General features: G+C 45.0%; 1 protein-coding gene across 1 annotated transcript; it reads left to right on the forward strand.

Annotated features, from left to right (window-relative positions):
* The first annotated feature begins 1,081 nt into the window (after nucleotides 1-1,081).
* On the forward strand, nucleotides 1,082-25,020 carry YBX3 (Y-box binding protein 3). Its single transcript, XM_059816840.1, has 9 exons — nucleotides 1,082-1,298; nucleotides 5,008-5,071; nucleotides 6,807-6,840; nucleotides 11,781-11,870; nucleotides 12,235-12,357; nucleotides 18,892-18,986; nucleotides 23,118-23,289; nucleotides 23,937-24,037; nucleotides 24,494-25,020. The coding sequence occupies exons 1-8, from the start codon at nucleotides 1,082-1,084 to the stop codon at nucleotides 24,000-24,002; spliced, it is 861 nt and encodes a 286-aa protein (XP_059672823.1). The 3' UTR covers nucleotides 24,003-24,037; nucleotides 24,494-25,020.
* The last annotated feature ends 2,497 nt before the right edge of the window (nucleotides 25,021-27,517 follow it).

The following is a 27,517-nucleotide window of genomic DNA, read 5'->3' on the forward strand; positions in this document are numbered from 1 at the left end:
TATGCAGGGAAGCAAAGGAAAACTCGGAGGTGAAGGCCAGGCGCGTGAAGCTTCAGTTCAGGCACCCGTCTCGTGGGGAAGGATGGAGGAGAGGCAGAGGCGATGCGGAACGAGGATGCGGCGGGAGCGGGGCGTCAGGGTGGGGCGCTGGCGTGGAAATGGCGAGGGACAGCGGAAACGCCACCGGAAAGGCGGTCGGGGAGGCTGTACAAAAACTGGGGGGAAAAGGGATTTCCCTGGAGAGGGAAAAAGAAGAAGAGGCAGGAAGGCAGGCGGGGGCGATGGAAGGGCAGCGGGAAGGACGGGAGGCAGGAGCGGGAGGGCTGGGGTGGAACCTCGACCCCACGAGGACACCCCGGGAGACAAAGCGCCGGGGTGGAAAAGGTGACAAGGAAAGAAAGAGGTGTGACCGCGCCAATGCATACACGTGTGTGTCCCCCCCCCCACGCACCAACATGCGGGGGTCTCCCGCAAAACGCACAGGCACCCGCGCCCCGAACACGCCCCCCTCCACCCACCCCTCCCCACGCGCCTTCCCTCCATCCACACCCCCCCCCTCGCCGCGCAGCCGTGGGCGCGGAGCTGCGCTGACACGCGTGGGTACGGACGGGCAGCTGGGGCTGTGCCTACGTATGTTAGCTATAGGTACGCGCCCGTGAGTCGGGGTACGCCTGCGTGTACCCGCGGATACGGATGCGGGTGCACACGCGGCGCCCACGGCCACGCGCACGCCCCACGCGCGTACACACACTCCAGGCGGCCACGTATATATCCGCACCGACGCGCGCGCACCCACCCAGCCACTCGCCTCCCATGCCACGCCGGGCCCACGCGTCCCCACCGCCTCACACGCGGGGGAGCTGCTCCCCACTCCGCGCCGCCCTCTCAATGTGGGCGCGGCCCCTTTAAATGCTAATGAGGCGGCGCGAATCCCGGCGCCGGCCCCCGCTGACTGTGTTAAAACTTCGGCGGGGCCATTTTGGGGGCAGTAAGACCCAGCGCGGGCCTGAGGGACGCCCGCCCGCCCGCTGAGCGCCGCGCACCCGCCCGCTACCCACCGCCCTCCCTCCCGCCAGGCACCATGAGCGAGGCGGCGGAGACCAGCACCGCCAGCCCGGCGCCCACCACCACCACCACAGCCGCCGCCGGAGCCCCCGCGCCGCCGTCGCCCGCCGCCCCGGACGCTAAGCCCAAGAGCCCCGTCAGCGCCGCCGCGCCGAGCGCGGCTGTCGGTGAGGCGGCTCCCGGTGCTGCCGCCGCCACAACCGCCGCGGCCGAGACGGAGAAGAAAGTGTTGGGTGAGTACCGGGCCCCCAACTTCTCGGGGCACCTGAGGGGGGAGAGGCGGCAGCACAGGGCCGCCGCTCGGGGCCCGGTCCGGCTTCGGGTTCCCCCCCCCCCCCCCCGCCCCGCCGCCGCCTCAGCGGCTGTGAGTCAGGCTGCGCTCGGGGGGAGGCGGCCGCGCCTCCTCCTCCTCATTCCCCGGCCGGGGCGGGGGGGAGCGGAGCGGTGCTGGGCCGGGACGCCGAGTTGGAGTCGGGCGGGAGCACCTGTGAGCAGCAGCGGCGTCCACTATCCCCGCCCGGCCCCGGAGAAGCGCCCGGGGCCGCGCTTCGCGGCCCCGGGCGCTTCTCCGGGGCCGGGCGGGGATAGTGAGTGAAGCGCAGCCATGTTGACGGGCTTCCCGGCACCTGCCGCCGGCCCCATGCTCTCCCTCTGGGATTAGTGGTATTTTTTTACCTCTGCTTTACCAATAAAGAGGCAAGCGAAGTGCCAAGTTGCCACCTCTGTGCTCAAGCCCGGTGCGTAGCTGGCTTTTATTGTGATTAACCAGGATCAACCTGTTGAAAAGGACGAGGCTTCCATCAGCGGTGGAAATAGGGAGCTGCTGTTTATAACTGCGGAACTTTGAGAGGTTAGTGAGGCAAAGAAGGCTGAGTACTAGCGCAGAGTCCTGGACTTCACTAAGGAAAGAGAGCATCTCCTCTTCTGAAGGGAAAGACTGACGCAGCAGATAGAGGAGCCAGGTAAAGGATTTCTCTGGAGCTGAGGTAGGAAGGATTCTAGTAAAACAGAAATTGGAGGTACAATTTGCGTGATTCCCCCCCAATTCTGTTATCTGGTTTGTCATTAATCAGTCAAGGCACATCCGCATCTCTTGGTATGTCTGGCTGCTTCTTGCCTTTACATGGCTTGTTTAATTCTCAGTAATGTTTTAATCATCTTCACCTATTGCTTGGAGAGGGGAGGAAAAAAGTGAAGACCCAAGTGCCTTTCCTGGTCTAGCAAGAAAAAGAAAACCACCACGGTGATGGTTTTGCACACCGGCCTTATTGCTAGGCAAGCTTTTTAGAAGGAGTTGTAAAGAAAATTGTCATTGATAACGCTAATTGAAAATGGACTTATGTTCAAGTTCACCTCAAATGTCCCTGTTAATGGTCTTGTAATTATGTTCCCTTAAGTCCCCTCTTACTAAGATCCCATTAGAAGCAAGGTCTGATGCTTGCCCAGGGCATCCAAATGTCTGACTTCTAGGAATAAGGATGAAGGTTAGTCAACTTTCTTTTCTCTCTTGGTCACGGGAGGCTTTGACTTTCCTTGTTAAAACTAATGAAAAGGCTATTTTGGCATGGATGGGAGCAGCTGATGATTGTTCCTCTGATAGCATCAGTACAGCATCTTGTAGAGATATGTGGGCTTTCACTTGCTGGTGGGATAGGTGTCATCCCATCAACTACCTTCTCTGACCCGTCAGTAGAACTGGTTATGGTTTCCTCTGGGCTTGTCCTCCTCCTGATCTCCCTGCTATGACAGCTCAGGCTTAACAGTGGCTGCACCATGGCCACGTGGATGTTCAGTGTAATGCTATTGTGTCTGACGTTCTTCCCCCCACGGTAATGCTTAGGGGAGACTGTAAAACTTGTGTGGGTAAGGAATGGTGTTTCCCCAGTACATTATCTTAGGGAATATATTGGAGACTTGCCCCTGATCTCTGGCAGCTTGTGCAAAAGGAGCGATGCTGCTCTGAAGCTGTGTGTGTAGACTTTCATTTATCAGCAGCCAGCTGGCCATGTAGAGTGAGTTTTGACTACCTCTCCTTCCACCAGCTTTCCGACTCCTCGGAGGGTTTTTGTCAGGTTTCCTAGGTTTCTCGCCCTCTTCCTAATCTGATTGAAATAGGCCAACAGATTCAATAGCTAGTTTGTGGGGGAGGGAGAGGATGATGGTGGGGGAATCAGTGGTATTAGCCTTGTTTCTTAAAGCAGGCTAAAACCCGCATGTGCTATTGGCACCTGTTTCTCTGCTTTATTCCCCCCCCAACTTTTTCCCCCGTTGCCTTGTCACGGTGCCATGAGCTCTTGCATGTAGCCAGTCCCTTCATGGTAGCAATAAGTGACCGTACCTAGTGATGTCCCTGTGAAACTAAACCTAAAAGCACAACTATAAATGTTGATGCTGAAGACTGTTATTGTTACTGAATCGGTGCTAGGCAGTGAAACCTAGGGTTTTTATCTCTGTAAACAAGAAGTCCTGGGAATGGATGCAGTGCTAGGTAGAGCGTTTCCTTCTAATAACTGTCTCAGTCTTAACATGGTTTTGCTTCTTCTAAATATGAATGTTCTCTGCTAAAAAATGCTATTAAAGGAGACTTAAAACCTTCACGTCTAGAAGTGCAGTGAGAAATGGCATGTTACTACTTTCAGTAACGGCGACAATACTACAATGGACTGCTATTGGCAAATGTTCCTACTTTAGCTCTGTATTGAGGGGCAGAGGAAGAGGTTGCTCTTTTTGTGTGTCAGAAGGGTATATAAGAACAGCAAGACTGTATGAGACCAAAGATCTGTCCAGCTCTGTCATCTCCTAGTGGATGTTTAGGGAAGAATGCAGGTGAAGGTAAGGCTTTGCAGTGTGTTCTTGTTGCTCTAGCAGACTGGCTTGGACTGCTGAACTGGAGATAGTCTTTAGACTATTTTCCTTTTAATTGCCTCTTGGGTTTCCCCCCACCCCCCCAAACATATGTCAGGTTTCTAACAAGCAGTCATCTATAGGTGACTAGATCCTTCCTGAGTAAGTACTACATAAATTGCTTGGATAGTTGTGGTCATGCTATGAAATAAGTAACATTATTAAAGTCTAGAGCCCAGAATTCTCCCTTTCCTACAGGTTTGAAAAGTACAAGTTTGTGGTCTCCACCCAGTTGCTGAGAGGGAAGGAGAGGTTGAACTACCTGCATCACTGTTGAGTTCCTCCCACACGATCTTATATGTTGGAGGAACAGGTTTTGCCAGATCCTATAAGACACCGCAGTATGGCTTCTAAGTAAGATGCTGTTCTGGTGTTGCGTGAGACAGGTGCTTGTCTTGATCCTAGAAGCCTTGGAACATAAAGTTGGTCAGTTTGTTGCTGGTAAATCACAGAAGATCTCTAGAAGTAGGAATATAAAAAGAGCAACATCTTGTGGTGTCTTGTTTGGTTAGAGCGGTGTTGACAGCACAAGAAAGAGCTTGTCCAAAATAAGGGTGTGCTGTCTCTCCACTTGAGAGAGTTGCATGGTGCTTGATGCTGCTTCCTTAGCCGGTTCTGGTTTCCAAGGAATAAAAGAAGGATAAATCTGAGTGAAAGAGGGGACCTCTAAACAGCTTTCTTCAGCTATGCTTCATGTCTAGCTACTAAGCTAAAGAGAACTGATGAATGGCAGTGGGATCTTCAGCTTCACTGCCTGTTTCTGGGATAAGAAATAAAAAACAGAAGGGATGGATGGTCAATTCTGAAAATAGAGCTGCACTTCATTCTAGATGCTGTGTGGTAAACTCTTGGCTGAAGAACAGCGAGTTACAGCCCTGCTTCCTGCTACTGCCTTAGTATAAACTGAAATGGAGATGAAGGTACGCTTTGGCTGTTAAGGGAACAGAATAGGTCTGGTTGTGACTTCATATGCAGGTATAAAAGTATTTTTGTACTTTATTATGTTTTAGAGTAACTTCTTTAACTTTTTCTTTCCAGCCACCAAAGTTCTTGGCACAGTCAAGTGGTTCAATGTCAGAAATGGATATGGCTTTATCAACAGGTATGTTTAAATTACGATAGTCATGTTTATACTGTACTAAGACTCATGGTACAGATAATAGGCCATTGTGTTAGTAATTGCAGCAGAGACCCGAGGACCTGACTACATGTTCATGCAGTTGATTTGGCTAGGCATTCAACAAACTCTGATATCATCTCAGGGGACTCTTGTTTGTTTTTTTTCCTCCTACTCCCACCCTCTCCATCAAAGGTTGTGTGTATGGGGAGAAAACAAAGGGTCAAACTCCTTAAAAAATTTGGTCTGTTACTTGTTTCTCATGTTTACTTGTACTCCACCTTTAATGAGCTGTATGTTCCTTCATGACTGCCTGGCTTTTTTTAAAGGTGCAGGTAAAGTTGAAGGATGAGGGGACATACTTTTGGATAAAAATTCAAGTGTTAACCAATTGAGCAAAGTACCTACTCTAAATACACACTGAGTTTCTCTGATATCATCTAACTGAAGAGATTCCAGGCCTGGGTTCACAAAACTTCTCTCTCTGTATCTTTGTTCATGCTCAGAGGAGAAGAAAAACCTCTGAATGGCATCAATAAGCCAAATAGCTGTAAGTGATACTGATCACAGTCCAACCTTAGGTGCACAAGACCCACACTTCCAAGTTACTGGAGGAAGGTCTGGCTTTTAAAGCTGGAATATCTCTGGGGTTGAGAGGCTTAAGTGTCTTGCATGCTTTATGAACAACGAAGCTCCTGCATGTCTTGCAAAAGGCATACCTGGCAAGTTATTTTGTCCTGCAAGTCCTTAAACTGTTGCACAGCAGGTAGATTTGGGCAAGTTGGACACTGTAGGAAGGGGTACAAGAGCCCCGTTTCATGGATTTGAAGCCAGCTCTGGTACGGTGTTAATCCCAGTCTCTGGAGACTACTGTCCAGTGTTACGTAAGCTTAGAAGAAAAGCTTGAGTTAGGAAGTACTCTTAAAGTCTTTCATAGCAGTTGATGTGAGAGCCTTCAGCTGGATATGGTGTAATAACTTGTTAGCTTTCTTCCTAAACTGAAGTCTACTATGACTGCAGTCCAGGGCAATGAGTTTTGGATTATGTGTTATCTTCACAAACTCTCTGACCCACCTGTTCCCTCTGCAGAGAAGGAATTGAGTGAAAAGGCAGCAGAGTCTAGGCTCGTTCTGTTATATGGGAACACAGAATCGAGGTCTCGGACCTGTCTTCATGTGTTGCATGTGGAAGCCTGACCTGGCTGGCCTAATCCAGACCACCTCATGTTTATGTCTGTGTCCCCCTCCAATGGACTTTCCTAATGCCTCTTGGGCATGGCTGCTTTTGAGTTTCACTGAAAGGAGAGCTCTGTTAACAGCTGTGGCCAGTCCTGTTGATAGTCTTGCTTGACCTCTGGGATAACAGCTCAGGTTGCAGCCCCTGTGGAAGTTTTTTTGGGGGGGTGGAATAGTGAAACCAAGCAGTCCAGTCATTAACTCTGCCCTGTGTCAAAAACAAAATATTGAACGTTTGCCAGAAGATTACAAAGAACCTCCCCCTGTCCCCTCACCCTTCTGAAGGGTGGGGAGTCCTTTCTGCTGTCAGGCAAATAACCCTGAAAATTCAGAGCAGGGTCTTGGTAGCATAGGCTTACACAGAATGTATGGAATCCAGGGGATGTACTACAGGCTGGGGGAAGGAGGGTTTTGCTTGTGAAGTCAGGGATTTCTATTTAAGTCTCTTAGTCTAAACTCTTACGACTCTCACTTTCTTTTCACAGAAATGATACCAAAGAAGATGTGTTTGTTCATCAGGTAAGACTGTGGTAATTGTACTTAGAGATGTGCTCTCTGACAGGTTTCTAACACACTTTCCTGAACAGCCACCCAACCTTGTCCTGGCTTCTCCTTAGTATATTTATTGCAAATACCTTGAATGGACATGTGTGAAATTTTTGGGGAGGAATATTAGGGTATGTTTTCCTTCTCTCTGGAGTTGTAACTGAAGGAGTAGGTATTATAACCCTTCATGCTTTCTTTTGTCTGCTCTGATTTGAACACTAAAGGTTTTCTGGTGGTTTTTTGTTTTGTTGTTCTTCCTCTGTGGACATGACTCCTCTGTTTTGTAAATACCTTGCTACTTGTCTGTCTTTCTCCCCACCCCCTTCCTCATGCTCCTTGTGTCTTCTGTTTCTTCCTACCCTCTTCGTTTGCAGGTCTGTTCTGTCTGCCCTCGCTGGTATTGGAGAGAAAGTGAGCTAGTCTGGCTCTTGACCAGCCTGCGTTGCCATCAGCTGTTGCTGCATGAGGCAGCTGCTCTTAGGAAGAAGAGGAGGAAGGCTGCGTGCCAAGTGTGCCCAAGCAGAGAGAGGTTGCCCAGCAGCTTGCCACTGGTTAACTTTCCTTGAACTGTCAGTAGGCTGTTCTAAGTTTATACTGCGACTCTTGGGTTGCAGGCAACTGATGGGAAGACAGAGGAGGCTGTCTCGATGCTGATGTAAACTGAATAGTTGGCTTAGATCTGGTTTTGCATCATCCGAGACTTTTAATTCACCAGAAAATGAAATACTGCCCCTGGAGCTTGTCCCATATGAAATGTTTGATTCCTAAAAGCATGAGCTTTCTCTGTGGCATAAGTGGCAGTACTTCCATCAAGTGTAGCCAGGACACTTGCACTCAGTTTGTCACACAGAATATGTACATACGTAGTTGTGTTAAACGTGCTGGTCAGCATTAAAGTTAGCTTAATTCCTCTGGCTTCATGACTAAACAGCCTGTGATAACTGTTTCTCTGGGTCAAGGGCTATAGACTGGTTATCTGAAAATGGATGAAGCTGGGATGGAATAAGACTAGTGCTTGTAATGAGTGAAGTTGATGTTGGGAAGTGTGTGCAGTACACATTCCCGGTTTTGGCTGGTGGATTGGGAGCAAGAGCTCTCAATACATGTAGCCATTTCTAATGGTCACTCTCCTTCCTTACTGACAGTGTGCTGTGTGCATGCTGATACAGATGCTGCACCTGCAGCTCGATGGGAGTGTGTCCAGAGGAGGGTGGGAAGAGTTCTAGTAGCAGAAACATGTTCTGGATAGGCAGCACTGTAAAACTACCTTGAAGACAAACAAGGTCTCCTTGAGACCTGTGAGAAGATATCCTGGAAAACGGTTGTTGTACTGATGACAGAGAGAGGTGGAATAACACTGATACGTGTTGGGAAGGCAGCCTGTGGAGAGCCAAAGCACGAAAGCCCACAGCAAGGTAGTATCTGCACTGGTTTCGTCGTCTTCACCTGTGGAGAAGATTATTCTCCCAAATGTAAACGGGGACACACACACTTATTTCCCATCTCCTGTGGCTGGAATCCTCTGAGTGTGCACTGAGCAAAACTGGCTTGACATTTCAGAAATACCACATTACGTGCAAGCTTGCATCCGATTAACCCTCTTGGTGGGCTGTGCATGGCAGAGTAGATGCTTCCAGCTCTGACCTGGCTTGGCTGCAATTGGATGTTCCTCAGCTCTTCCCATCTCGAGCTGTTCCTGTATGTGAATGTGCTTGCTACCAGAGCCTGGGGCTTTCTGGCCGGAGCTCCTGCCTGAGCGTTTGGCTTGGCAGGGCTAGTGTATAGGGCCTGCCTGGTGAGGGAGGCAAATCCATGGTGTAAGCAAACATCCTGCTGCGAGAGCTCCCTCTCCACGGTTAGTGCTGGTTCTGCCCCTCCTCCCCGTGCCCATCCCAGGAGGGGCTGGATTACATGCCTAATTCCTTCGGAATAAGGCTGACCTAGTTGAATAGATACAGCCTCCTCCCTGCCTCCCCAGCACGCATCCGCAGCAGGGAGGGAACAGGCCGATCTCATGATTGGAATGGGGGTTAACGCTTAGCGTCTGGCTATTGGATGCTATTTATAAACCTAGTACAGATTAAAATGCTTTTCTCTTTAGGGCATGCATGGCTTGCTTTGAATTAACCCTTTGTCTTGCACTGGACCCAAGCAAGTGTTTTGGGGAAGGGCAATTCTTCACCTGCTTTGTCTTGCTTGCATCCTTGTCCGGTTGGTTCATGCAAGGTGCTATCCAGGGCGCTGTGTCAGTTAGAGGTGGTGTGAGCAATAGGGGTCAATCCGCCTTGTGGGGTGGAGTGTGTCTGGGGGGCGAGGAAGGTCTTGCAATTTAACGCTGTTAAAAGTGTCAGTAGCCAGAGAAGTCCAATTTAATTAGGCATAGTTTGAATCAACAAGCCGTGAGGAGGAGTTAATCTCTTCTGCTGCATGGGTCTGTCTTTTTCTTCACTTCACTGGATTGTATTTGTTGTGCACAGCCTGGTGTACGTGCACCAGTAACTGCTCTAACAAATTTTGGCTATTGCTGTGACAATGCTGGATGTGCACATGACATGGTGATATCATGAGGATATGGAAAGAACTCTTTCAAACAAAATACTGAACTAGCTCTGAAGACTCTTACAGCTGACTGTTCATCGGTGTCCCCTTGGGAAAGGAAAGGCTGTGTCTTAATTGTTGAGTGCTGTCTGTGTTAACACAAAACATCTGTCTTTTGAATTAAAGAAGCTGGAGCCTGCAGGATGCTGGTGAACAGTGACAGGGAGAATAGTGCTCTCTCCCCTCTGGATATACAGAGTAAAAAGTCTTTTCATCAAGCTTAGTGTTTAGGCTTGTTAGAGGCTTATTTCAGCAGTGTTTACCTGCAGCTGAAGTAGTAAAGCCATATAGTTTCTGCTCTGAATTCCAGGACTTACTCAAAATAGTTCCTGGTTGCCTTCATAAAACAAATGTCAGCCTACTGTGTGGCAGCCTTTATCTCCTGTTGGCAGGTTATTCAATTGCAAATCTGATTTTTTGAAGTTTCTGTTCATAACGCTGGAATAGAACATGTGGAATCCTGTTGAATTTATCTTCCATTACCCTTCTCAGAGGATGTTTGAGGAGCCTGATTAATCTTAAGTACACCCTCTGCTGAGAAGAAATCTGGTAGTCCTTTCTTCCTCTGCACTTACAAAGGAGGGGGAAGGGGTTTGAAATACAGCTTGTTGACATCTCTGTCATATGCAGAGCACAAGTCTTAGGAGTTTGAGTCGGTTGTCTCAGTACAAGTGCTGGTGAAAGAATTAAACCCTTAATCTGCAGTGAAGATAATGATTTTAGTAGTAGTATGTAGCATTCATGGAAAAGCTAGCACTTCCAGCTGATTTTAGAAATGGGGCAGTTATGCTAATAGGTCAGCAGAAAGCAAACAAAGCTGTCTCAGCTGATGGTGGGAGTCTCTGTTTTGTAAAGTAATTCCCAAAAGAATTCACTTGAGCAGCTCGTTCTCTTCCTGTATCAAAAAAAACCAACCCTCTTGGGTTGTTTTTGCTTTGGTAGCAATAATATGTGCTCTCTTGCATTCTTCCTCAAGCTGTTCAGGGACACTGCAGGGTACAGGGAAAGGTGTGGCTAGATGTTGGGCTAGAAGGACACGCTGGCCTATTGCCTGAAACACAAAGGGGACTGTATTCGCAACAATAAGAATACTTTTCCTAAACTGGTCAAGCTCAACTTTAAACTGATCGGAACTTTTCCTTCAGTGGGAAATATTTTTGGGCTATTGTTGACTGAATGAATGTAGTTGCCACGTACAGGCAACAACTCGACTGATCTTCATTCTGCCTGTTTTTCTTGAACTGCAGACAGATATGACAATTCTCTTTTTTGTTTCTGCCCTGCATCCCATTTCTTAAGCCAGATTTGTGCCCTGTATTTCTGTGTGTGCTTCTGTCTACTGGGTCTGCACTTGCCTCCTTCATGCTAGCAAAAGATGCCCATCTCAGGAAACTTAAAGTGAATTTGTCTGTAATAATCTAAGAGAACTTCAGTTCTACGGTGTATGTGTTTTGGGTTTGGTTGGGTTTTTTCTCCCCTGGCCTCTTCCAGTTTGTGAACCCTTACCTAACGAACAGACAGTAGGCTTGTCTTGCTAACTGCCTTTTGTGGAATCCTAGAAATACTCCATGGAGTAAAAGCCATCCGTAGTTGACAGGCTGAAAATTGCTCCAGGAGGTTTGAGTGTCCCTGTGAGTCTGAGGAGGTTTTCAACCAGTTTTGATCCAAAGCATGTTGTTAATAGTATTTTGGGGTTTCCATCTAGGAGATAATTAAGACTGCGATTGTCTGTTCTGGTACTATTCCTGTGTTCTTTAGGGACTTGCCTAATTTTTGGGGGTCTCACAGTGCTTAGGTAAAATGCTTATTTATGTTACACCAGAGTTAGAGTAATTCTTCTCTAGTTACTATGAGTTGCTGTGATACCTTACAGTTAATGCCAATTTCTACAAAAATGCTCCTGGTCTTAAGTTCTCTGTAGATGGTCTACAGGCCTCCTAATGACTGTGAAGGCGTGGGTCACGCTTGCTGCTGGAGCTGCCTTGGTACAACTTGCAGGAGATCAAACACAGTGTGAACTCTATTCATACAGAAATAGGTAATGATCTGGGTATTTAGTAGGCTTGACAGAGGGGATCCTAGGGCAACAGCTGATTTGTAAATTCATAAGTATTGAGAAAGGAGTAAACCTTGACTGAGTATTGGAGGGCGTGTGGAATAAGAGACATCAATGTATTTGAAATATCTTGGTGTGGCAACTGATCTGGTGTGTAGAGTTGGGATTGTAGCAGAAGAATACTGTCTTTCCCTCATCTACAAGGCTATGAATGTGTAAGATAAAATAATATGTTTTTCTGTATCTTCTTCCTTTAAAGACGGCGATAAAGAAAAACAACCCACGGAAATATCTGCGCAGTGTTGGTGATGGAGAGACTGTAGAATTTGATGTGGTTGAGGGAGAGAAGGTAAGAGATGACAGAGACTTAGGGGTGTGGTCTAAGAGAGTTGACCCCACTCTAGTGGGGAGTAACGCAGCACCTTAGCTGTGTGTCTGGTGGTTTTGTCTAATGCGTTAATCCCAGGGGTGGGTGGCATTCATACAGCTTTTCTGTGGAAGATCTGTTTTTTAAAGGCTTCATTAAGAAGTGTTTCTAGATATGTATCAAAATTCTCCTTTAACTACATCCTAGTGCTTCTAGAATCTGTAATTTTTACTTGATGGAGCATCTGAAGCTTGCAGCCTACCCAATTAACTGAGGCATCATCTTCTCCCTGTAGCTGGTTGTTCTTTTCTCACACCACCCTGCTTTACTTTTTTTGGCCTTTTAGGGTGCAGAAGCAGCTAATGTCACTGGTCCAGATGGAGTTCCTGTAGAAGGCAGCCGCTATGCTGCAGACCGGCGCCGCTATCGACGTGGCTATTTTGGCCGACGCCGTGGGCCACCTCGAAGTGTAAGTTTAATTTCTTTAGTGGTGGTTAACCCACCTCCTCAGCAGTCTTCTGATCCTTTCATGAGAGGGAACTACAGGTTCAGCACTGGCATATAGTAAACTGTCAATGCTTAAGTTGTGAGTGTTCTTCAGTAATATTCTGGGTTCCTCCAGCACATCATTGATGTTGCTACTGATATTGGCATGTCTTTCTAGAATGTGTTAAAAGCATTTCTTTGGGTGTTAAGGTATCTGTTTGCTTGAAGAGTAAATGCAAAGGAGTGAGATGCCTGGGTGGTTGACCATGCCCTTTACCTGAAGCGAGGGGAAGTGTTTATATTACTCCAAGCAGTATAACCATAACTTGGAAGGGTTACTTGGAAAATGGGATTTGTTCAGAAGTTCATCACTTCTGCGTGGCACGGTAGTAGTTTGACCAACCAGTTGAAACCTCTGTGTGTCATCCCTTCGTAGGCCTCTGCCTACAGCAGTTCAGTGTAAAGATAATGCATTTTTTCTTTAAGCTAGCTATGCACCACTGTTCATAATATATGCAAGCCTTCCTGAGCAGCTTCCCTGCAAGTTTTTGCAGAGGTAGAAGTAAGTATGAGGTACATGGCTGTAGTTCTAGCAGTTACTGCTCCTGTCCTCACTGTGCTTGTGCTAAATTGGTGCCTGGAACAATCCAGCAAGCTTGGAACATGCTCCAGGCTTGGTTATCTTTCCTTTAATAGTTGAGTCTGTGATCATCGCTTGTGGAAATGTGTGAATGATCCAATATGAGAGCCTTGGTGGAATTCTCTGCCCAGGCAACATAACTCTCTTCTCATCTTGTTCTACAGAGTTGACAGCACAGGGGCAAATAGAAAGAATGTTCTGAAATCCTTCCTTAAAGCCTATCTGTTTACACTAGCTGTCACGAGGTCTTTTAATCCTGCTGGACACCGCTGAGCCTTAAATACATGAAAGGTTCTTTCTGAGTCCCTTGGAGACAGCTAGAAGTTGGTGCTGGTAACTGATGGCTTATTGCTGAGTATGTCTTTGGTTTTGTGGCAATACAGTTTGTAGCTTCAGCTTCCACGCCAAGTGGCAAAGAACTAGGATACTTAGTTTTGGTCAGTTTTTTGATGTTTCCAGTCTTATCTGTTAGCTCATAAACCAGCTACATTCCAGTATTGATTCTGTTTCCTTTTGCTCTCCTAAGATTAAAATCTTTCTCAACTGTCTTTATTGAGAGTGAGTGCTTTAGTTGGTGGTAGTGGTGTTGTCTTGGAGCTGCTTCAGATCTTAAATGAGCAGACATATCAAGGTTTAGACAACCCTGTGTACTGCTGAGTATGGAAAGCAGCTGTTTATCACTCTTCAGGCAGAAAGAATGTAAGGCCCAACTTGGACTTGGGGAACACTCACTCTCAGGGTACTCATGCTGGGACATGTTCTCTTGGATGTCTAATGCAAACTCATGTAGCTAAAAATCTGGCTTGCGTGTGACACTATAACACCCTTGGATCCTGGTACTTGAAGGTGTACACAAGGGGAACAAATTGTGATACACACTGTTTTCCTTTGGCTTGCTTATATCTGAGTCTCCAGACTGATTTGTTGTGTGTTAGACCTTAGCTGTTGTGTGACTGGTGCCTGATCTCCTGTGAAATGAGAGATGGCTTTATAACTGAAAACATACTGCTCTTTCTCTGGGATCATTGACTCTGGAAGAATTACAGCCTTCAAAACTTGCGAATGATAATTTACAAAAGGACATTAGCCTGGGTGTTCATTGTTTCCCATTGTTCATGAGGTTTGTTGGTCCTTCTCTTTACCTTGTTGAGTATCCGCTGAATATCAGGCCTTCCCATCAATGCATTGACTCCTCCTCTGGATTTGGTATCATCTGTTAAAATTAAGAGTAAATCCTGCTTCATTCAAGAATGATGAAGACCTTATAGTACCCTTCCCTTAGCATGCCACTCTAACAGGTAACAAGGTAAAGTCTGTGATTGCTGTGACCTTTCAAAGATGATACTGGCCAGGCAGTGACATTGGCCAAGTCCTTCAGCTCTCTTGAATGTACCCTGTGTAGTCTCAGACTTGTATGTGTAAGACCTGTTTAAGTGATACTCCTGACTGAGCTCAAACATGAAAAGCAAGTTCCTTGTGCAGCCAAAGTTGATGTTCTGCTACACCTGCTCAATGTTCTGCATGTTGCAGTGGACCCTTCTTGTCTTCTGAGCTAGTTTGAGGTGCAGCCAGTTCTGCTGGGCCTTCTTACCCACTCATTTATTTGTTCCCTGAACAAGTCAAAGTTCCACTTCAAGGAAGTCTTCACAGGGACTGTCCCTGAAGCTGTCCTAGTGTAGGTCAGTGACACCACTCAAACTTGGCCAGATACTCTTGCCTATTCATCCCCTGTGTGCTTGCTTTGACAGATCACTTGAGAGTGGAGTGAATCCTCATCTGAAGCTATCAGTGTTTCCTTTTGGAGATTTTTCCACTTGCATCAGTTAACACGTTCTTCACATGGAAACTGCATGTCTACTGCATCTAGAAAGATGCTTCTTTCTAATATTCTTTTCCTTTAACAAGGCCTCCTCTTTCCCCTCCCATTCCCACGTGTGTAGAGGGGGAAGAAAGGTAGTGATGTCTGTGAGCCATAGCAGTATGTATACACTATTCTGTATGGTCCCGTAATGGGTGCATTAAAGGTTGTGCACCTCTACTTGAGGAATTGTTTTTAGCTAACTGTCCTGCAGGATATTTCTGAGACAGGTTTGAGTTGCTGATGGTTTGGCACTCTTGGGCTGTGTTTGCTGAAAGGACATTTACTCAGCTGCAGGCAACTGTTGCTGCACACTTGAAGGAAAATGTTTTGGCGTACACAGGCCCGCTATGCTTAAAGATCTGCTACGATGCAGAGGTGAAAGGTTTTCCCAGAGCTCAGCTGCCCACATCATCAATCCTGTATTTACTGAAAAAAAAAAAACTGTTTAATTTGTCGAGATGACTTTTGACATGGTGGCCTTCCAGGTTTCAAGAACTTTTAATTGATGTCTGTTAGCAACTCCAGTCCAACCTTGCAGTGTAGCCAGAGGTGATTTATCCTTGCTTACTGGCATGGTTTTAAGCAAACTGAAGATGCTATCTCAAATGCGCCTGTACTCTGCGTGTAACTTACTGGGTCTGCTTTTGAACACATTGTGTGAATTTCTCAAGAGTGAAGAGAACCTTGAGGAATCTGAAGTATTGAACCAGCTCCGGTGGAAATGCGTCTGGATTGCATGGAGAGTTCTGTGGAAAGTAGAAGTACTTGTTCGTATCAGAAACTTCTTAATTGTATCTACTACAGAAAAGAGGCTATGCTCTTTGCTAAACTGTGACAACATAGACATGGCGTGAAGCTGTAGGCAGAATATTAGAACAGACATTGAATCATGGAATAACCTTGTAGATGAGGACATCATCTGTTTTCATATAGTATGCATTACTAATATAAGAAGCCTCTGTACCAGTGGGTCGGAAAACAAGCAAAATATTTTGAGCTGTTTTATAGGCTATATTTCTTGAGGAGACCTGAAAAGATGAATAGTATTATACAAAAGCTAGAGACTGGTCTGGAGAGATGTAAGAAGAAATTAGGGGAAGCAGATGGGTAAAAAGCTCATTGCAGTTACAGTTAACACTTACAAAATTTTATTGCTGTCCCCCAAAGGAAAGTTTTGTATCTTTTTAGGGTTAGAGAAATCTGTGTGAGATCTTCATGGGAAGTCACAGCTTGCTTGCTGATTTTGGTCATCTTCAGAGGAAAATTGTCAGAGTGCAGCAGGCCAGCTTCATTCATTTGTCCTTTAGGATGACCTAATGTTTTGTTAGAAGGTATTACACTGAGTTGGAAGGTTTCTGTGGAGGAGATTGAACAGGATCACTTGTGTGCTAGACATGGTGTGGTGCTTTTAAGAGTACAAATGAAGCTTTCCTAGTAAGTGAATCTACTATACTGATAGTAAGTATATTAAAACAAGACCTCAAAGCTCAGGTTCTCTTTTCTGGTCAAATTGCATCAGTTTCAGTGACTTCTGACAGCATAATTGTCTTATTCTGGAGCCATACTTCACTTCTGGCCAGGAGACCTAGATCAACTGACAGTGATACTAATGTAATGTGTTAACTGAACTTTTGTGATACTATAGAAGATGCAGGAAATTATCAGGACTTCTGGGCTAAGCAATTCAGTTGCTTTGCTATCCTGTTTCAACTGATTGTTTAAGCCAAACCCATTTAAAATACTGACATAGCAACATTCAGTTCAAGATGAATAGGAAAATGTTTGCATTGTTTTCGAGTAATGCTTCATCAGGTTTAGTCATTCTTTCCGTCACTACAGGAGATGGAGTCTTTTATCTGAGATAAAGTACAGTGCTCGTAGGGGAGTGGACTTGGGCTGTGCCATTAAAAACATGTAGAAATTCAATACTGCCTTTAAAGAGTTGTGAATGTGATACTGATTGTCAAGTGCTATAGGAGAGCTTTGGCTGATGAAAAATATTGTTGTATGCCCCTCCTTACAATGAGGTTGGTTGATGCTTTGTTAGCTTCTGGCACGTTGTCCCTCAGACAAGACCTGCTAGGCCTTTGTGGTTGCATGTTTCTGGCATCACAGTGCTAGAGCTGAGTGCTGATTGCACATGTACTTGCTCAGAAATCCTGGAGAAGAGAAATGGCAATTATGCTGGAACACGTTCAGGACTGTTTAAGCTTTGCATCCTCTCTTCCCTTCACATCTTGCTGCTCTCTTCTGTTTCTGTGCTTTGCCAGTCCTCACATGAAGAGAAGAGTGAGAGCAGGAGCAGCATTAGGTCCTTGCTTCACAGAAGGTAAATCCCAAGACCTCGGAATCATGTTGCCACACACAATACTGGCAGTGCCATTTCCCACCTTACTGTCTGATGCCCTTCTGACCACCCATCACAGGTCTAGTAAACTGTAAAGTTACATAGTACAAAGTGTCTTGGTACAAACAGGACAGATGAGTATTGCAAAGTAGATACAAGTAGTATAATGCTGTTGTAAGCTCCAAGTGTGGGGTTTTAATTTTTTTTCTTTTGGGTTCTGAGTCTTGAGTACTTTCTAACTGGTATCAGATGCCGCCTATTATTACTATCTACTTAGTGGGAGTTCTGGTGGATATTTAGTTATCCTGATTGGTTTTATACATGAGAGAACATTATGTTATTTATGATTGTGGGTTTTCTTAATTGGATTCTGATTTCTCTCTACTAACCTCAGCAGCTGACCCTGTCATATTGTTAAGAATAGCTGGTATAGCTATTTCTAGGTACAGCATGTGAAATATTCCAGTTGCCTTTAGGCCGTGTCTCTGTGCTTTTTGGAAACTTGGAAAGCTACAAAGAGTGCTTGAAACTATTAATGCATTTGGAGGGTATTTTACTGTGGTGAGAGGAGAAGATTGTCCAAGTTGGTCGCTGAGGTTCATCTAATTCCCCAAGATTTCTTGTTACGACCTACAGCACTCCAGCCTTTCTGAATGCTTATCATCATGTTATCTTAGCTAAAGAAAAGTTCACCGCCTGTGCAGTTACCTGAGATTGCCAGTTAAAATAGAATAAAAGATGGTGGTGGTGGTGGTTAAAATAGTTGTGTAGAATGGGAAGGAGACCTGTCAAACTTAGTGTAGACTAGTGAAGGCTGTCAGGAAACAGTAGCTTTTGTTTCCTACTGGATCAGATGCAGAAGATGCACTTCGCTTTCCAGATCTCTTGTTAAATTCCTTTTTTTTAAAGGGAAGAATAGTACAATGGGAACTGTAAATAATGTAACATTTTATAAAGCGAACATTACTGATGGCTGGCTTTTAAAAACCAAAAAAACCCAGCAAACTAGGAAAAAACCCAACAAACTGAAATACAGCTTTATCATTAACAACTAAAGGGGAAAGATAACCACTGCATCTCTGAAAGGTTGAAAATGTTGCGCATGTAGAAGAGGAAAAACTACTACATAATGTCAAATACTATCTTTAAATTTCTTCATGTTCTTCTGGGACCTCTGTGTAGAATGGGGCTTTGTGTAGAATGAAGTCCGAAGTGGTCTCTGTCACGTTTCAGCATGGTATCTTTCAGTTAGCTTTCCAAATTCAGAACTGTCTTGACCAATAGCTGCTTCTCCCCGTAACACGTTTACCCCTTAAAATACAACGTCATGTCTTGAAATGCACTTCCATATGTGTCAGAGCGAACTCTCAGGTTCTCTGCCTTTCTTGGCAGATGGGGAGGAGGCATCGTCAGGTAGCTTCTTGGCCTGTTAGCGTGAGGAACAAGGGCAGCATTGTTGGCTCTTGTTCTGTCCTATTCTTATCTTTGCCCAAATTAAAGCTTTTTGAGTATCTGCTGCTTCTTTTTACCTGATATGCTGGTGTTTCTGTACTGATATACTGTTTTTGAACTTGTGTTCCAATCATTGGGCTTTATAGTTAATACACTGCCCGTGAAATAATATAACACTTCATCTTTGACTCTGTCTTCTGTTTTCTTTTGGTTGTAGGGTGGTGAGGGAGAAATCAAGGATGGGGTCACAGAAGGAGGACAACTTCATCAACAAGTTCATAGGAATCCCACCTATCGTCCCCGCTATCGCAGGTTTGTACTATTTCCTTTGCTCATCATCACACTTGGATGCTTTTGTGATCTATATAGACTTCATTAAAAGCAGGAAGCTGTATTCCCTGGCATTAATATGTATGCAAATGATAGGGACAGCTTTTCACTTTTCATTTTCAGGGGAGAGGTGAGCCACAGCAGTAAGGAAACAACTGTAGAGTTTGTTTAATGTGCTTATATATTGCTCAGAGCCAGGAATAGGTCAAGAAAGGGTGAAGAATTCTTTGGATCCTGTTACTTCTCACAATTGAGTAACATACTGAAGTGAGTTGTGGGGTCTGTGTCTTCCCAGCTGAACTCTTATATTTCCTGCACAACTACCAAATCAAATCCCACTTGATCTGGGGCAGGTAGGCCCAACATCTTCAGGGGCAGGGTGGGCTTTATAGCTCTTCTTGTGGACTGCAGACAGTAGTTTGCAGTTCAGCACTGGACTAGCAGCTTGTGCACATCCAGCTCAGTCCTACGTGGCACTCAGGCTTGGGTTTATGCACTTGTAGGTACAGAGGAAAGCCTACTGTTCAGTAAAAACTGAAGTTGTCCTATGTCTTCCAGGCCATTAGATTATATGGTAGCATTAGAGTTACCTTGTAGTATCCTGTGCTAGTGGAGGGTATTGATGTCAGTCCTGACATAAATTTTAGGTTCCTTGAGGGCTCCTAAAGGAGAGGGTAACAAAATAGGATTATTAGAGTTGGTCTTGCTAGAACTTCTGGAGAAAGGGGATGCTAAAGAGACTGGAGAGCTTCCAGAATAAGAAGATAAAACTCATCAAAATGATTGAAGGGGGCGAAAAAAATGTGTGAAAAGTGGAAGTGACTGAGGACTCTGAGGTTGGGAGAAGAGACAAATGAAGACAGATTATAGAGCTCCTCAGAATAATGAGTGGCACAGAAAGGATGGATGAAATCAGTTTTGCTTTTTCTTCTGATAAAAGAATACACTGTGAGGAGCCTCCAAATGAAGGAAGTGGGAGACATGTGGAAATCAAAGGGAGGTTCGTAGAACCACAGAACAACTGGAAGGGACCTCAAAAAATCATCTGGCCAAACCTTTTGTGGGAAAGGGAGCCTAGATGAGATTACTTAGCACAGTCTCCAATAACATCTTGAAAAGCTTCAGTGATGGGGACTCTACCACATTCCTGGGGAGGTTATTCCAGTAAATGATTGTTCCCTCTAAATCTTTCTTGTATTGAGATGAAACCTCTCCCGGAGCAACTTGTACCTGTTCCCCCTTGCCTTCTCAGTGTGCCTCCTTGTGAAGAGAGAGCCTCTGTCCTCTTCTGTAGCTGCCCTTCAAGTACTGGAATACCATGAGTTCCCCCTCTAAGCCTTCTCTTCTTTAGGGAGAAAAGCCCTAACTCCCTCAGTCTTTCCTCACAGGTCAGTGTCTCCAGCCCTTTGATGATAATGGCCCTCCTTTGGACTGCACCCAGCCTGGCTGCCTCCTTTTTTTTAATTGTGGGGACCAGAACTGGACCCAGTACTCCAGGTGCAGCCTGATAAGTGCTGAGCAGAGTGGGATGTTCACATCTCTCTCTCTCTCTCTGCTACTAATGCCTCTCTGGGTGCAGCCCAGGATCCAGCTTGCCGTAGTTGCTGCAGCAGTGCACTGCTGGCTCATGTCCAGGTTGCTGACTCGAGTTGTTATGCATACAGCAGGCTGTTGGAGCTTTTTGCCACAGGATGTTGGAGATGTTAAAAGCTGGCATGAGCTTGGGGGAGACTGTTAAATAGCTAAAGAGAACACCATTGTGATATCTCTAAATAGGCAAATTCTTGTCTGGCTCAGGAAATCCCCAGCGTGGAAAACAATTGGAGGCTATTTGGGCAGTAGGTTTCCTTGTCCTTATTTTTCCCTAGGGATCCATAGAACTGGGATAAATAGACACTTAGAAGACCCAGTAGGCCATTCTTATGTTCTTAGTAAAGATCCCTTGGAGTTCACACGAACACTGATGCTTTCTAGTGGGATATGTGGAATAATTTGCTGAGTCATATGTGTTAGTCAGACCTTAAACTGGCCAGTGCAGGGTTGTTTTCTTCATTTTCCAGCCTTAGTTCTGACATGACCACTCAGACTTTCAGCCTCTGTACTGAGGGAACAATTCCATAGCTGAAGAATTTGGTGCAGTTAAAAATATCAAATAGTCAGGTTGGACTAGATGACCTTTAAAGGTCCCTTCCAACCCAAACTATTCTATGATTCTGCTCTGAAGGAGCTGATTTGTATTAATCTGCCATTCACTCACTTGCTCCTCTTCATCTTGTCTTTGTCTTTCTATCAACTAGCTTAAGAGGTCAAGTTCCAACATTGGATTTAGAGAGATGAACTATGAAATGGATGTAATCCCCACTTTTCATATGCATGTTTGTTCAAAAACAAACAGCAGGAGGTAAATAACAGTGCAAGAGCAACAAGAAGCTGAATTTCATAGGAGTAATAAGATTGTTCTTAATGGCAATGACTACCTGTTCCATGCAAAATGGATCTATCCTCCTGGGTGCTGGGTCTAGAACCCCAAGCCTTCCACCTCTGCTCTGAGCTTTCCTCTCTGTGAATGTTTGTTCAAGTTGACTCTTTTATCTAGGATTGTGGGAAGTGGGGTAATACCGATGCTGCTGCTGCTTGTAGGGATCTGGGCAGAATAAATTCTATTCCTGAAAGTCTTCATTAGTGTTGGGCAGTCAGGAATAGCACCACTCCAAGTACAGTGAGGCACCTGAGCTTTTGCATGTCATGTGGGTGAATGACTAGCTGGATAATTTGCCCATGACTAATGGGAATTTACGCATTTCTGATGCATGTTTCCCTGTAAGAAGTATGATAGCTTACTGTATCCAATATGAGTGCAGAATGTTTCTGTTTGAGGTAACAGGTAGGTATCGCTTGCACTTACATGGACTAAATCCAGTGACGCTAGTGTTTTTATGTTAGATTCCTTTGGAAAAGCTAAATTTTTTTTTTGGGATGGGATAGCTGTGGATTAGCTAAGCCAGCTAATGGGAACTAGACAGTAGGCAGTGACTCTGTTATGACTTCCAGCTGTGTTTTGACAGTTTATAAACATACTTTGTTTATACTGGAAATGGGATGAAATGCTCTTGCGTACTTCAGGAACATGGACTTGATAGCTTAGAGAATAACAGAATATCTCAAGTTGAATGGAACCGTAAAGATCATTGAGTCTAGCTCCCTGCTCCTCGCAGGACTAGCTAAAATTAATCATATGACTGAGAGCGTTGTCCAGATGTTTCTTGAACTCCGACGGGCTTGGTGCTGTGAGCACTTCCCTGGGGAGCCTGTTCCAGTGACTGACCACCCTCTCAGTGAAGAACCTTTTTCCTAATGTCCAGTCTGAACTTGCCCTGATGCAGCTTCACTCCATTTCTTCCTGTCCTGCTGCTGGTCACCAGAGAGAGGAGGTCACACCTCCCCTTCCGCTGTCTACCTTGAGGTAGTTGTAGACCGTAGTGTATATCCACGCATTTGAGATGTGACCATACATTGTAGATCCAAACCAAAAGCCTTTCTGTCATCTATTGAATAACCAATCCCAGAGATGTCCCCATGTCATTAAGATGTTAGGCAAGTTGGACCTCATTAAGACTAACTGAGATACATGCTACACCTCCTTACGTGGTCAAGAGGGGCAGCATAAGGCAAAGAGGGAAGACCTGGGAATGGTTTAAAGGTGGAATTGCAATTCCCGGGGGATCGCACCATTACTTATACCAGTCCAGCCTTGTATTAATACAGCTAGTCCCAGGCTAACTTGGCAGAGTTGGCCTGTGTGGCCACTACTGGCTTGTTTCTTCTCCTAGCCAGCAATTCAAATGGGTAACTACCTCTTTATTGTAGGACAGGCGGCAGAATATGCTGACAGAGCTTCAGCAGTGAAGAGACACCCAGGTTGCTTGTCTGACCTGCTGAAACGGGTCTTTCCCTTCCAACTGTATGCCAGCTGAACTCCAAGGGATGGTGTGCTAGCATTCAGAATTGTTACAGGTGGTACTTGAGAGGTTTTTGCTGGGCTAAAATTATGGTAGCTTAGTGTTCCTGGGCTTCTCTCATACTTGACAAATACTTATTTCTCCCCCTCTTCAGAGGGCCCCCGCGTCCGCGCCCTGCCCCAGTGGCTGGTGAGGCCGAAAACAAAGAGAACCACCATGAGGCCAATGCTATGAGCCAGCAGCCACTTCGCCGTGGGTATAGGCGCCCGTACAACTACCGGCGTCGACCTCGTCCACCCAATGCTCCAGCTCAGGATGGGAAAGAGGTAAGGATGCTCCTGGCAAAATGTGGCAGAGACAGTTTTGATGGGGTGAGTGCTCAAGACCTTCTGTCCTGTAGGAATTTTGACAAGCGTATTGTTGGTGTGCTGGGGGGGTCTGATGGCCAAGTGCAGAGTGCTGACGGTTGAAAGTAGCTGGTTTCATTGCCTGTTCCTTGTGACCTTCTTTGAGAACAAGCAGCTTATCTTAAATGGAACCAGCAGTGGGATGGGGATTGCTTCTGTATAGTTCTTAATCGGGGTCAGACTGTAACAAATATTTTTTGAGGTGGAGAGAAACAGTTGTGTTTTCCAGCTTCCTCAAACCTTCAGACTGTATGTAGTATAAAAGATGGATTTGAAAGCTCCAGATCCATTTCCTGAACTGCTTGAACTAGATGATTTCAGGGAACTGTTTGCAAACACGGATTCTACCTTAATGAGGAAAGACTTTGTTATTCTGTATCTATGTGAGGTGGTCCCCTGACAGAATCTGCTGTGTAATACTTAAGTGTATTTCCTGGAGGTAATATTTTCTGAGGATTGGTTTTTCTTGATTATTTTAAAAGCTGTTTTATGCTGGCCCTACCACTGACCAGAGGAAGGGTCTGGAGGTCAGTCTTTGCCTGTAATAAAGGTTTATTGTGTCTCAGACAAAGGTGACTGAAACACCTGCTGAAAATCCTGCTCCAGTGACCGAGCAGAGTGGTGCTGAGTAATGTCCGGCTCCCCAGGCACCTTTACCATCCCTCAGGTAAGGGATAAAGATGGTTCCTCTTCCCCAGCTGAAGCAGCATTGTGTATACTTCTAGGACTTGGGCTCTGGCCACATCCCCTTATGTATGGCTGGATATTTGTGATAACTTCTGAGAGTGCTGTATAGGCAAACCCAGGAACTGCTTGCTGCTTTCTCTTCTTTCTCTCCTCTTCCTCTGTGTCTGTATTTGTCACAAAGTAAATTTTTTGCTTTATCAGTTGTGACTTTTTTCAGGAAGACCTGTCTGGTCTGTATAGCAACAACATCTGTTGATGAGCTAGTAATGTTTTGCTTTAGGAAGATACTGTACTCTCGTTCTGCAGCTAGGATAAGCCAGTCATGCTTATCCTGTCTGTTATTATGATAACTCCCTCTCCACCTGACATCCCACCTTTTCAACAGCAAATGATATTAGTAAACTGCATTTTTTTTCTAAATCTGGCTCTTCAACAGGTGTCCTAAAATACAACTGAAAAGTAACACCAAAGAAACACTTAAGCAATAAATTGTCAACAGTGATGACGAAAGCAAAGATTTGAAACATCGGAACTTAAAAGAAAAAAAAATATTTACCAGCAGCTGAGATCCAGGGAACGCCTGCAAGATAGATGCATGAAGAGAGAAAAAGAGAGCGAGATTCAGAAAGAGCAACCTCCCCAGTTTCAACAGCAACTGTGGGGCTATTTTTTTTTTTAGAATTTCACTGTTTCGCTAGTATTGAATTTTTCAAGTTTTCTTTTGGTATCAAACTGAAAAGGGAAAAAACCCAACCAAAGAACTGAAATTGAAATCAAATGCTTTTTTTATTGGATGCTGGTGCTAAACCTCCCAGGTGTGACGAGTTTCTTTTTTTTTCTGTGCCAGTCCTGTTCACTGCAGGACATGGGGGGGAGAAACTTCCGCTTTCCTTGGTAAGATCTATTTGAAACTGTGCAGCATGGGTGACGTTCCTCACAAATAAAAGTGATTTCAACAACCAAAAAAAATCTGGTTTAGTGTGTTTGTTCATTTATCTTTAAAATAATGAATTATTTTAATCTTGCTGCTTCAGCAAGATTATATGTGAAAGTGAGAGCTGCCTCTTTAATATGTGTTGATGTATCTTTCTAAAACCGTTCTGGATGATACATGTGCAAGGATGTGGCTAGGTTAGGTGGACCTACTTCAATCCAAAACACCTTCTGCAAAGAAATTATACAACAGAGCTATAATCTATGCTGTCCCCTCTCTCTTCTGGCTCAAATAGTGTTAATGGTTGGGTTTTTCTGTTAGCGTATTGTGGCAGGAGTTTGGTGGGGTTTGGAATGGGTTACGGGGATATTTTCCCCATCTGTTTGCTAGGCTTTTGTGTTCTGTAAACGGTAGGATCCAAGCTTTGAGACTCTTCTGCTCAAAGACAAAATGGGCTTAGTAACTGCCACCTTATTCAAGATTCTGTTCCAAATAATGACAGTGCATCTTATTAGCTTCTCCGCTTTTCCTTACTTGAAACCAGTAGAATCTCTGTACCTGTGCCATCCTGTGGTAATGAGCGGAGTACTTAACCGTCTTACTAATGCGTGTGTTTTTCTAACGTTCCTCCCTAAAACTTGGATGTCTTGCAAGTGTTATCAGTCTGCTACCAGCTGTTGAATATGGGTGCGTTTCTTCAGCTATCTTGTTGTGTCCTTCATTCTCTAGGCCAACATTTCTCACGTTCCTGTCTTGCAGTTGCTGTTATCCAAACCTTAGATAGTGTATTTGTTTCCTTGGAACACCTCTTTCTGTTCTTAGCTATGCAATCTTTAACCAGCCTCTGGTGAATAACAACTTCATATAAAACCCCTTAGTCTGGAGCAGTGCTGTAGCTGTACGTGTGTAGGACTAAATGGGAGTAGGGAGATTCTTGGCAGGTACTTGCTGTCCTTGTCTCCTCTACTTTCCGTGTTGTTGCACACTATTAGTAATTAAAAATTGTATGATGTTCTCTGGAGACACACTTTCTCACGTTACCCCTCAGGAAATGAGAAGCAGGGGGAGCCGGGGGATAACTGCGCTCCAAAGCACTTCACTTCCAGCCTCTGGGAAGGCAAGGAATGGCCCTTGTGGGGTTAGGGGAAGGTTTAGTGATGCACGAGTTGTGCTGCCCATAGCTCACTCCGTTGGGGACTTCCTGCTTGCTTTTGCAATGAATTAGGGACTCTTAATGAGGTGTGAAGTGACAGCTACAGGCTTGGTTCAGGAAGAAGAATGCTTCTGACTCCCTTGAGTATGCACACGGCTGCATTAGCTGCGAGCTCATGGAAGCGTAACCTGCTGTTGCAGTGCCGGATTGCTTGCCCAGCGGTTCTGAAAGTACGTTGATACAAGGATTGCTGAGAGACTGAGTTTCTGCACCAAACCTGGTAAGCTGTAGACTGGGAAAGATGTCGAGTTGGACACAGTGGTGTTCTGATGTCTTTCCTTGGAAGATGAAGAATATAGCTGTCTCAACAGAATAAAATTTAATAATGTGAGGAAAACATAAGTAATGTACCTTATAAAAATTCTTAAGCAGGATAATCCTTAGTAGGCTTCAGTTTTTTGTTTAGAACTAAATCTGCTTCAGGCAGATTGGAGCAAGGTTGGCAGTTTCATTGTAATATAAACAGATGTAAGACATTCTGTAAATATTGAAATGTTACCGCAGAATTTCTCATAAACTACTTGAACTGCCTACAGTTGCTCAAAAGCGAGTGTTTTTTCTTAAAGTGAGATTCAACAGGTCAAATAGAATTTTCTTAATCTCAACAAAAATGTAGGTCAGGTGTGAATCAGTTTAACAAAAGCACCTAACTGGTCATCTTTATTTTATGAAAGGAGAAATTGAAGGAGAGATGCAAGTAGTGTCCTAGTGTCTAGTTTTTTTCTTTCAGTCCTACCTTTTGTGATAAGAAAAATCTTTGCATAAAACAAATTTGTGACTGGGAACCCCCTTAATCCCTGAATTCCTGCTTACAAAAACATAGGCTCAACTCTAGCAAGTGTAAAGCACTTAATAAAATGACATTTTAGATGTCTCAGGCTGGCTGTAAATTGTTGTAGGCTGCTTGTTCTCTTGTTAGCTGAGCTTTGGCTGAAGAAATATAAAACTGGTGCTCAGTACTGAGGGTTGCTTCTCCTGGCAACTGTGGTGCTTGTGTACTTGTAAATAAGGCTAGGGGTTATTTGCCTCAAGCAGAACTTTAGATGAGTGCTTAGTTTTAGTTCAGTGTATGTGTTTGGGGTTTTTTAAAGCCTTTAGCTACAAGGATTTTGAATTTGCAGAGTAGTTAACGTGCTTTTATACCTACTTGGAGCCATTGTTTCTGTGCTACGTTCATTCTCTCGTTCCAGCATTCTTCCCTTTCATGGGCACTTAAAATGGCTTCCACTTGGAGTGGATTACACTTTTATAGTGTAATCATTTTACAGTGTTTTCATAATACCCTGCCTGTAACCAGGCTTTTTGCTTGTGAA

The sequence above is a fragment of the Gavia stellata genome, chromosome 4 (assembly GCF_030936135.1).
Source record: "Gavia stellata isolate bGavSte3 chromosome 4, bGavSte3.hap2, whole genome shotgun sequence".
Taxonomy (NCBI): Eukaryota; Metazoa; Chordata; class Aves; order Gaviiformes; family Gaviidae; genus Gavia; species Gavia stellata.